The following is a 10,979-nucleotide window of genomic DNA, read 5'->3' on the forward strand; positions in this document are numbered from 1 at the left end:
CCAGCCACTTCTGCCCGCGAAGACCTTGGCAGGACGCCCCCCAGGCGGTTCCTCACCTCCACCGCCTTCACCGGGGCGCGGAGGTCGAAGTCGGCGGCCGCGGTCCCTGTGGCCCCGGCTTGTCTCCCGCATGCTGCGCACGGGAAGACCGAAAGGAGAAAACCTCTCTTCCAAGCTCAGGCCGGCGGAAGCCCAGGGTCGTGAGGCTGTTTGAACCCAGATGTGGCCGGAGATTATTGCGATGCCAGACCTCGGTCGCCCCACCGCGCCGGGAGCGGCCTCTTCCCCGTCGCTCCCCGGGGAGGGGGTAGCAGGAGCCTGCGGTGGCTTTTGCCGTGGCCCTTCCCAGGCTCGCATCACCGTCCAGGGCCGCCACGGCCCTCGGCCCAGGGCGCGCGCCCCTCCCGGCTGCAAGTGCCCCGAGTCTCTGCGAGGCCCCCACCCCCCTCCCCTGCCCAGCTCCTTTGAAATGGGCGGATCCTTAGTCTCCCACCACCACCCGCACCCCTTCCTGCAGGAATAAACAATTTCCCCAACAAGCTTCCAACTGTTGAAATGTAACCATGTGATTACAGTACCGAGCCCCGAGTTGTGCCTGAGAGGTCCCACCAAGTCTGCAGTCGTGCTAAAAATACCCCGGGAACAGCCAGATGGGTCGCGTGCTGCTTACATTGAGTACACTCTCATAAAGAGCCAAGACTCTCTGTTTGGGCGGCTCATGGATCTAAAAAAGTTGGACTAGCCCCAGGTTTGGGCAGGGTGCCTTCTGCACAGTGCGTTATTCTGAGTCACAGCCCCAGCCTGTGGTGCTTGGATCCTGGGTCAGAAAATTATCGTGGCCAAGCAGCAGGTTTCTGGTGTGAGTCAGGAAAGCCCCCAAGTTCCCCGGGCTGGAAGGAGAAAGGCACCCAGCCTTAGGCCCCAGGTCATCCCAAGCTGCCGGGACCCAGGGCACAGGAAGTGCTTGTCAAACTCATGGTGACGTGTACCTGGGCTCCTTACACCCAGAGAAAGCTCCACCACAGGCCCAGGTCCCCGAGGCCGGACCCACGATGCTCTGCTGGGGGCTGGAGGTGCAGCATGGGGCGCCAGCATCTGCTCCATCACCAGCTTTTCTGCTTACCACCAACCCCTACACCTGTAAGACAGGGAACCGGGAAACCAGGCTTCTTGATTAACAGGTCTAGTGCTCCAGCAGTGAGTTCTTTCTGGGGGGAATTCCAACTGTTTGGGTCCAGCCACAGCTCTCTTTATGGAAAAAGGACTTTCTTGTTGCTGCTAAGGACTGAGGATGGCCACTGGCAGAGGTTCTTGTCTTCAAAAGGGTAAAATCTGCTTTTGGGGTGAGGAACATGGGATGCTTTCTCTTTTGCCAACAGTAGTTTAAGTATAGGGTCTTTAGATTCTCTGTGTGTGTGAGAGGGAGAGGGAGAGGGAGAGAGGGAGAGAGAGAGAGAGAGAGAGAGAGAGAGAGAGAGAGAGAGAGAGAAGGTGCTGCCTCTCCTGAACCTGCAGGACGCTACTGTTCTTTTCCCAGGGGACATTCTGGCAGCAATGCAGGGCGCTTCCCAGGCAGCTGGGGCTGCGGAGCCCCGGGGTTACCCAGCTCTCCGGAGTGGCCTTCTCTGCCGGGAGAGACACTGCTTTCCCTGCATTGCTCGCCGGATCAGCGCTTTTCTGTCCCGCCTTCATCCGAGGCCCACAACGCACAGCGCTACTCAATGAGTATTACTGTTTTTGTTTTTAGTGGATTTATGGTTTTCCTGCGGCAATCTGAGCTTCTGCCGAGTCAACTGCCCAAGGACCCATTCAGCTTGTAGACTCCCCCTTCACCCTCCTTTTAGGGCCGAAAGCGGCCTGCCCGAGGCTGGCCCTCCGCGGGCTCCCCGCTGTCCCTGCTACCCACCGCGCCCGTCCCGAGGCTCCCCGGCGTCCCGCACTCAGCCCCGTTCTTTGCTCCAGTCCCGTGGGTGCCCCAGAGGAGAAAGCTGCTTCCGCTCTCATGTAAATGTCGGGTAGCAGAAAATGAGATGGGAGAAGGAAAAAACGAAAACACACAAACCGCTGTGACACAAAAGATTCCCTTTCCGTCTTTTTTTTTTTTTTTGTCTTTTAGCTCGGGCTTAGCAGGGCAGTCAACAAGAGCTGGAATCCACAAAGCCTAGTGTCACTGGGCCGCAAACGGGGTGAAGAATGGAAGCAGCGCGCTGAATAAATTGGGAACAAAGCACTAAACCGTGCAAATACTTTGGCAAGGCGAGCGCGCGAGGGTGGACGGCGCCGATTGCGGTGACAAAAGGGCTAAGTACTCGATAACTGCCCCCAGTTTCCCGTTTCTTTCGTGCGGTGTGTGGACGCAGCTCCAGCCCCGCGGGAGCCTCTCGCCCAGGGCGCCCAGGCCAGGCAGCGGTGCGGGTGCGTCCCCTCGGGCGCCCGGGTGCCCGGCTCCAGCGGCCGCTACAGCTTGGCTGGGTCGGCTCCGAGCAGGTCTGCGAGGCGCAGGCGGCCGATCCGCTTCACCTCGCCCAGGGCGGTGCGCAGCTCCTGCGCGGGCGGGCAGTGCAGCCGGCGCTCCAGCTCGCGGGGCACGGCGGCGCCGGGGCTGAGGCGCGCGGCGAGCACGAAGGGGAAGCCGAAGCGCGCGCGGTACTGCGCGTTGAGCTCCGCCAGCCGGAGCCTCTCGTCGGCGCCCAGGTCCGCCAGGCCCGCGCCGCTCTGCTCCCGTTGCGACTCGGCGGTGAGCGTGCCCCGCTGCAGCTCGCGGCCCGCCAGGTCCGGGTGGCAGCGCAGGATGCCCTCTTGGCCTGCGGAGAAGCACAGACACTTGCCGGCAGCAGAGCAAAGCGCGCCAGGCTGCGGGCTGCCGGCACCGCGTAGTCGCCGCGCGGGGGCAAGCGGAGCCCGGCCCGGTCCGGCCCGGCGCCGATGGAGGCTGGGGGAGCGAGACAGAGTCCCGGGACGGCCGGTCAGGCCATCCACGGGGGTCCCGGCGGCGCAGGGGGGCCCATGGCGACCGCCCCTCTAACGTGCCCGGGTTCTCGCTTCTTTCGGCTCCGGCCAGGTCAGAGGGGCGGGGCGGGGAGTGATACGTTTGTCCTTTGAGACCTTGGGGCGAGAAGAGCGGAGAGGGAGAGAGACCTTCGAGGTTCGGAATTTATGACTTGCTCGGGAGAGAGCAGGGACGCGATAAGGAGCCTGAGCCATTCGTATCTTTTCAAAGTCCTTTGCTCTGAGGGGTGCTTTGATGTCGAATGGGGCCCGGACGCAAGGGCCTAAAGACTTCCTGCAGAAGCCAGGCAGCGGGTTTCTCGCGGCTGCAAAGGAGAAGGGCAGGAGCCCTGCGGACTCACAAGGCTGTCACCCCCACGGAGCTCAGCGAATACGTGTCCAGGATTTTGTGGCCTCTAAGTGTGGGTTTTGGGCTTATGGACTTAGGCATCCAAAGAGCTTCGAAGACGATTTATTTAGGAAACCCATTTCCAGCCTAAATTCCCATATAGCTCTTTGAATTAAAGTGGCTTTACTCCTTTTAGGAAAATTGCACCCTCCCACCACCCTCGCTGTCCGCGTCTCGTTCCCTCCTCCGACTACAGACCCCAAAGAGATTGCAGAAGATAACGTTTCCTTGGAAGAGATTTTTTTTCCCATCATCTCTTAGACCTAAGACTGGAAACTCTTGGTGTCATACCTGGGTGTTCCCTGAGCCCTGACACGTCATTTTCACTTTGTCCTCTAAAGAGAACATTAGAATCCTTGGGCTGGGCAAGGGGTGGAGTTGGGCAAGATTGCAGATATGGTAACCAGGCAGCCATAATCTGTAAAATGAGGATGGCGGCACCTACCTTGCAGAGGAGTTGTGAGAATTACAGACAATTAATGTACCTGAAACACAGAGCCTAATGCCTAAATGGAGTTTTGATTCCTGCTCGTAGTAGTAAATCCAGTGGAACCGGACTGAGGTGTTTCCCCGCCAGAGTGGTTAGAAGTATCTAGTTCACTGCGCCTCAATAAAGCGGTTGCCTTGTGTGGAGCTGGGAATAAGCATGAGGTGCTATTGGAAAAGGGATCGTTTAAAAATCCCTTTAAATATCGTATAACCTCATTTTACCCAAACCTAGCAGAGGTCCTGTCCAATGAAAGAATGTTTGGGGTCATACTATCCAACTCATGAACCCCTTGTCCCAAGAAGTAGGGAGACACTGAGGGTTATGTCTCCTCTAAAGAAAGATTCAAAGAGGACTCAGAAAGGGTGAGGTGCCCTGCCAATGTCAGAAGCTGCATTTGGAACCTGGACTCCAAGCCACAAGTGCTTTCAGGGTCCCAACTGCTCCCTGGGCAGAGCAAAACGAAGAAAAGAGGTGACTAACAGGTTCTGGGGCACCTCAGGACACCAGTGACCTCAGGGATCCTGCCCCCTCGGCGTTGCAAACACGAGCGGTTCCTTATTGCTCCCTCCCTCAGGCTTGGTCCCGGTGGTAAGAAAATGCAGGAGTTAAACTCCCCACATGCAGGGTATGGGCCCCGGGGAGCCCGGCCCAGAGCTGACACCCAGCCTCAATCCCCTCTGCAGCCACCCCCACTGCCCCCTCAATGGTCCTGGCTGGGCGGGGGGAGGGGCATGTCCAGCTTTGAGTGCCCACGCCCAGCAGTTCAGTCTCCCCAATCGTCAAAGCAATGTTTCAAACCCAGTCTTCTGAGAGGTTCCCCCCACCCCGCCCCCACCCCCTGCATTTCTTACTCCCAAAGACCAGGGGAAGAGATGGGGGGCATAGCTAGGGGTGGAAGGCAGGGAGTTGGGGTAGGGGCTGTCCCTAACCACACCCTACCAGACTCCCCACGTTTCGAGCCGGAGAGCAGGGAGGCTGCCGGGCGGGAGGCGGTGGTCCCCCGCGCACCAGACCCGCCTTTTGCCCTTTTTGCCCTTTGTGCCTCACTCCTCTGGGGTGCACCTGCTCTCCTAACAACACCGCCCTGCGGTTCATATTTGCCTAAGCCTGAGCTGGCATTGTCCACTCTTTGAGGAGAGGAGCGGAGGATCGAAGAGGAAAGGAAGTCGAGAAAAGATCAGAGCAAAAGGAAGGAAAGAGGTGACTGAAAAAAAAAGAGGAACTTGGACTAAAAAATAAAAAATGAACGAAAGTATGGGAGTCCGGCTTAGCTTGGGATGGTGGATGGGGAGAAAGAAAACCTGATCCAGCTCAGTTAAAAGATGCCATCTTCCTTGCCCCAAACCACTGACCCCGGAGCGCTGCCTCCAGCCCAGCCTGTGAGCACCCAGCTCCACCTCCAAGGCTGTATCCCAAACACACTCCTACCCCGACTCCCACCGCATAAACCCTAAAGAGACTGGAGACTGCAGATGACAATTCCCAGCTCCCAGTCTTAGGCCCTGTTGCTCTCGCCACCTGAAAGTTCTCATCCTCTCCATGCTAAACCTCTGTCATCTCAGAAAATGGCACCGCTATCCACTCTGTTGTCCAATTGAAAATTTAAGAGCTGCCCTCTATTCCTCTTTGTTTCTGTTCAAATCCCTCAGCTAAACCTGTTGGCTCTAACTCTACAATACAGTATAGAATCCAACCACATCTCCCCATCTCAGGAGTACAACCAGCTCCAAGTGGCCATCATCTCTCAATTTTACTACTGCAGCCACTCCATCTACGCTGTCCTTCCATGATTGTTCTAAGGGGGAAGTTTAATGGTGTCTCACTGCAATTGGAATAAATACAAATTCCTTATTATCCCCCCAAAAGCTCTACATCATTCAGCCCTTGCCTGCCTCTTCCCTCATATCCCTACACTCTTCATTCTTCTCCAACTACCTTGATCTTCCCGTGACCCCCAATGTCAAGTTCACTCCAGTTTCAGATTCCTTTTCTTAGAGTTGTCTTCTACTAGATCTTTGGCTGCTTCCTTCTCATCCTTCAGCTTTCAACCTGCTGAAAAAGTCTTCCTTTATTATGTGTTTTCCTCTTAATAACTTTTGAGATCATTTTATTCATTGTTTTAATCCTGTGTTTCTCTTGACTAGAATGTAAGCTCCTTGAGGGCAGGCACTTGTCCTATCACTGTCCTATCCGCTGTGTCTAGAACAACGCCTGGGGCAGAGTAGGTACTCAGTATTCATTACCAATCTATCACTCTTGGGAAGGAGTATTACAGATTGTTTTTTTGAATGAATAAATAAACGTTTTAATAGCCGCGTCTAAAATCCTACAGCCTGCATTGTAAGGGAATCGCTAGTGTCTAATTCATTCATTTATTTAACAAATATGACTATGCTCTGTAATGCATTTTAAGTAAAATAATCGTGGCATTATTATTGCAATTCCAAAATGCCACAAAGGGATATATAATTAACTCTGTTCTGAAAGTTATGTCGCTCTTTGATTTTTGACACAAATCAATCCTGAATTGTTTCAAGTTGTTGGCCCGGTATGTGTGTTTCAACCTTCTCTTGCCTGGAAAGCCCTTCCTCGTCTTCAGTCTTTATGAATTGATTGGCTAGAGAGGATATACTTTGTGGGCTAGGGCTGGAGTTGAATATTTAATCCTGGATTGCCATCTACTGGTCAATAGTCATCATAGCACATGGAATGTCAAGCTTGGTTTTCTCTAGAATAAGGATTTTCAGATTTACCTTAAGAGTGTAGGGTTTTTGTAAACCATCTAAAAGTAGCCCTTGGCCAGGTATATTACTTTCTAGGTTCATGATCTGAAGACTCTATGAGGCCCAATATGTTCCTTACTATTCAAGGAGTAAAACTAGACTATGCAACCAAATATGGGGCCAGGAGCCTCAAGAAAGAATGTGAATTGGGTAAATTAGTGAATGAATGAGTGACACCCTTAGAAATTGGTTTTAGACTTTGTTTTTTGGTCCTTTGGAAATTCTTCAAAAGCTATTGGCTTGGCTATCAGGGTTTGAAATCCTAGTCCTGCCATTTCTTAGCTTTGTAGTCTTGCTTAAGTTATTTTGTCTTTCTGTGCCTCAGTTTTCTCATCTTTAAAATGGAGATAATAATAAAACTTCTTTTACATGTTTGTTATGAAGATTAAATCATTATCTAATGTAAAATGTTTGGGAAAATGCCTGTAACAGACCAGTAGTGAGGGTATAATACATTTTAGCTATTGCTATTATAACTATTACAGTTGCTAACAATAGCTAACATATTGAGATGATTAGATTCAGAGCAGCTATCCAGACAGCACTGAGGCCCACTTCCCTCTGCCTGAGTCAAGTGTGGACACCAGCAGAGGGCAGACAAGTCAGCTGTGCCAGCAGGGAAGTCTCTCCAAAGAACAGGGTCTAGTGCAGAAGCAAAGAACCTTACAGTCCATCCAAACTGCATCCAGCCATTTTGTCCCATGACCCACCACTGAGATGACCCATGTAGTCATCTCAGTTACAATGTATGGGGGAGAAGTATAACTAGGATCCATCATCTTTCAAGGTCACCTTATTCATTCATTTACCGAAACTCTGTTGAGTCCCAATGTCCTACTCACTCACACTGGGCCAGAATACAGAGATGCCATCAGATTCGGAGGAAGATGAAATATAAGCCTCAGGCCTGATAAGGCAATATCAGATTCTGTCCCAACCCCCCTGCGCTAAATCCATGACTGAATTTAACCTTGACTAGAAACTTTGGTCAAATGGATTAGGGCAGGTTCTGGTGGAAAAGAAGATGGAAATAGAGAAATTTGTATTTTATTATCTAAGTTCCTGGTACAGAGTAAACGCAACATAAATATCTGTTGAGTAATTATATAAACAAATTAATAAAGAGATTGAAACCTACGCTAGCCTTCTCTTTTAATACAGCCCATCCCCAGCTATTTGGGTATTAAGAGGAATCAAAGGGTTTTTCCTCCTTTTTGAGAAAAGGTGATTCATGTCCTTTAAAAATAATTTCCCCCTCTGGCTTATAAGGCTTTCCTCTTGCTTCCTTTATTTTCCTGTCAACATTTTGAACATGGGCTTGGCTGGCTTTTTGCTCTTTCCTTTGAGTCATTTGGTCAAAAAACTCTGGGGTCGACCAGCAGTCCCTAACGCCTTCTGCCTGAGCCCTGCAGCTGAGCTGAACAGCTGAGTTTTGGAGAAGTCCTAAGAAACTTAGATGACTGTCCGCGCTGCCTCAATATTTTGTCATTCTGATTTTGCACCACTCTACTTTTCCTAGACGTGCCTAAAATGAACATAAAAGAACTCCTTATTTTGGAGACTTTCCATCTGCTGGTTGGAAAACATCCTTTGTTTGTTGGTTCTATTATAGAAGAAAAGAGAGAAGACATTTTTTTCTTCCCAGCCCCAGGTCTCTGTGGAAACCCTTTCTGCAAAGGCAGCCCTTCTTCTCATTTCCGACTTCTCCACACAGGGCCCAATAGACAGACAGCCTGACCCTTGACCTCTGACTTGCTGAGTCACTTGGGCTGCCTAAACCTCTATCTCACAGAAGTCAACAGAGACAGTCTTTTTCCCTGTCTCCAGGATTCCTTCAATGTTTCACCCCTATTCCCCACCCCTATTCCCCCAGGCAGCTGCTGATTTGAAGTTTTCCTCAGCAATCCAGTACAAGCTGGCCCTTCCTGGTGAAAATGTCAGCATCTGCACTTTTCCCCTAGGCTCCCGAGATCTTCCGATATCCAGCTGTCTTCCTTCTTGCATAGAGGACATTCTCAAAGTGAACATACTGGGGCCGAGAGAGAACAGGTCCTCGATCTAACCCTTGGCCTCCGAGTCACTGGGAGGCCCTGGGGCCCTGGCCTGGGAAAAAGACAGCTCCTGCCCTTCCTTCCACGTGACTTAGTTCTACTACTTTACCTTCACCAATATATTTCATTTCATTCCACTTTGGGTTTAACACCCTGCAAGTATTTACTCCCTCCTCACCAAACCTTAGGAAACTTCTTGGACCTCACAATAAAAATAACTAGCTAGATATATCAATTACAAGCAACTAGACTAAAAGATCTAAAGATATCTTGGTAAGTACATTTGAAACCCCTTTGCAGAGAAGCCTCACATCTGACTCTACAATCTTACCTGACTGTGGAAGTGCATCGATAAAGGCAAAAAAATGCTTCTCTAAATCTTGCAAATCAGAGAATGGGCGCTGGGACCAAACGGCAGCTGCAATCAGAGGACATCTCTCGATGACATTCCCAAACACATCTACAAATTCCCCAAAGTCCATGGAGTTGACCTTCTCAATGTCCATTGCCTGCATTCAACTTGGAGGCAGAGCAGAATTCCAACTCCACTCCAGATGAGTGAACCAGGCAGAGGTTTTCACCAAGTTTTATTTGCTGACCGCACAAGCTTGTTTTTTACACAATACTGGCTTAGCGTGTTTTATGTGCCTCTGGGAAAAACTGATCTAGAATGCTTATGCAATAAATAAACACAATAAGGTTCTAACCCAGAGAGCAGAGACCTCTGCAGGGAAATTGCTAACCTGCTAGTTGAAGGGCAACTCTCTCAGCAACTGAGCCAGGTGCTATCAACATTTTTATGTCATCCTCATTCCAATGGAGTTTTCCCTGGTGATTCAAAGAAAGGTCAGACCACTTGGAACCTGGTTTCCTATCTGTTGTTGCTACTGTTAAGGACAGGTGTTGTGTTTTGCTCTTTCTTTTTTTCGTAACACAATAGGTGCTTAATAAATGCTCCTTAAACAGGATGTGGTGTTTTAGGAATAACCTCCTTCTCAGTAGTCTCTCAAACATCACTAGGTTTTATTTTCTTCTTTAATTTACCTACCCTATCTGAAATTATCTTATCTTCTTTATTTGCATATCATCTCTCAGCTCCCACTGATTGCCTGAGCCTGGCTCTCTTGGGTGCCTAGAATTGAGTCCAAGAGAGGTACACAATAAACATTTGCTGGATGAATGAGTTGGTTAATTTAACAGATTAAATTTCACACCCTGATGGTTCCTATGTATCCACCAAACAAAAATAATACGGATGGTAAAGTCAAAGAAACGGAAGGGTCAGAACTTAAAAATAAAGACATTGCTGCCATTTCCTTTTAGAACAGAAAGTACAAACATATTTCTGAAAGTTCTTTCAGTCACATGTTGATGCCCATCTGAATTAAAAGTCACAGAGAGTGACGGCATCAGGATCAGTAGTGAATCAGTCGCATTTGCCCCATGGTCCATGAGAGAAAGTGGACAACAGGACCCACGACAACCCCCTAGCAGCCACAGGCTTTGTCCTCATTCTGTGTGTAGACAGTTCCCTAGCCTGGTCCTTCCTTGACTCTTTGGGTCATGGGGTCATGGCCAAGACTTCATCCCTTAAAGAGAAGCTGATGAAATCTGCCAGTTTACCTGGGGCCGGAAGAACAGCCACTGCCAGTATTGCTTTCAAATATGAAGGAAGAAGCAGTACGTGAACCATGCAGGTTTATGTCGCTTCCAGCCATGTTGCACAGTGGAAGGCGCATGGGCTCAGGAGTCAGAGAGCCTGAGTTCTAATCCTGGCTCTGCCGCTTACCATCTGGCATTTGACAAGCTATTGAGTGTCTCTGTATCTCAGTAGGTTCATCTATGAAATGGAGATAATAATGGTATTTGCCTGATAGGATTTCTACAAAGATTAAATGAATTAATATGCAAAAGTGCTTATGACAGTTTCCTTTTTGTCACAGAGTATTACATCGATGTTGGCTAACAATCTCTCCATTTGGACCACTCACAAAATTTTCTTTTTCTTCCCTTTTTGCCACCAAAGAGTCACATACCCTGTTTTCCTCATCTGAGCAGATTTTGCCACAGAAAGAGCCCAACAGCCCAATATCCATTTCCCCTGGCACCGTGGCACCATAGGTCTAAGTTAATCACAGTCATGACCTGTCAGAATAAGCTTATGGGGAAGGGGAAGACGTGGTCTGTTGGGGTCCCGTGTCCTGACCTACGCAGACTCCCCAGCTTTCCCCACCACCTCTGCCTTACACCCCGCCCTC

General features: G+C 50.2%; 1 protein-coding gene across 1 annotated transcript; it reads right to left on the bottom strand.

Annotated features, from left to right (window-relative positions):
• Positions 1-2,098: 2,098 nt before the first annotated feature.
• URAD (ureidoimidazoline (2-oxo-4-hydroxy-4-carboxy-5-) decarboxylase) lies at positions 2,099-9,332 on the bottom strand. Its single transcript, XM_077155876.1, has 2 exons — positions 9,053-9,332; positions 2,099-2,804 (listed from the first exon to the last, which is right to left on the bottom strand). Exons 1-2 carry the CDS (start codon positions 9,234-9,236, stop codon positions 2,458-2,460), a joined length of 531 nt encoding a protein of 176 aa, XP_077011991.1. The 5' UTR covers positions 9,237-9,332; the 3' UTR covers positions 2,099-2,457.
• Between the last annotated feature and the right edge of the window lie 1,647 nt (positions 9,333-10,979).

The sequence above is a fragment of the Tamandua tetradactyla genome, chromosome 4, assembly GCF_023851605.1.
Source record: "Tamandua tetradactyla isolate mTamTet1 chromosome 4, mTamTet1.pri, whole genome shotgun sequence".
Taxonomy (NCBI): domain Eukaryota; kingdom Metazoa; phylum Chordata; class Mammalia; order Pilosa; family Myrmecophagidae; genus Tamandua; species Tamandua tetradactyla.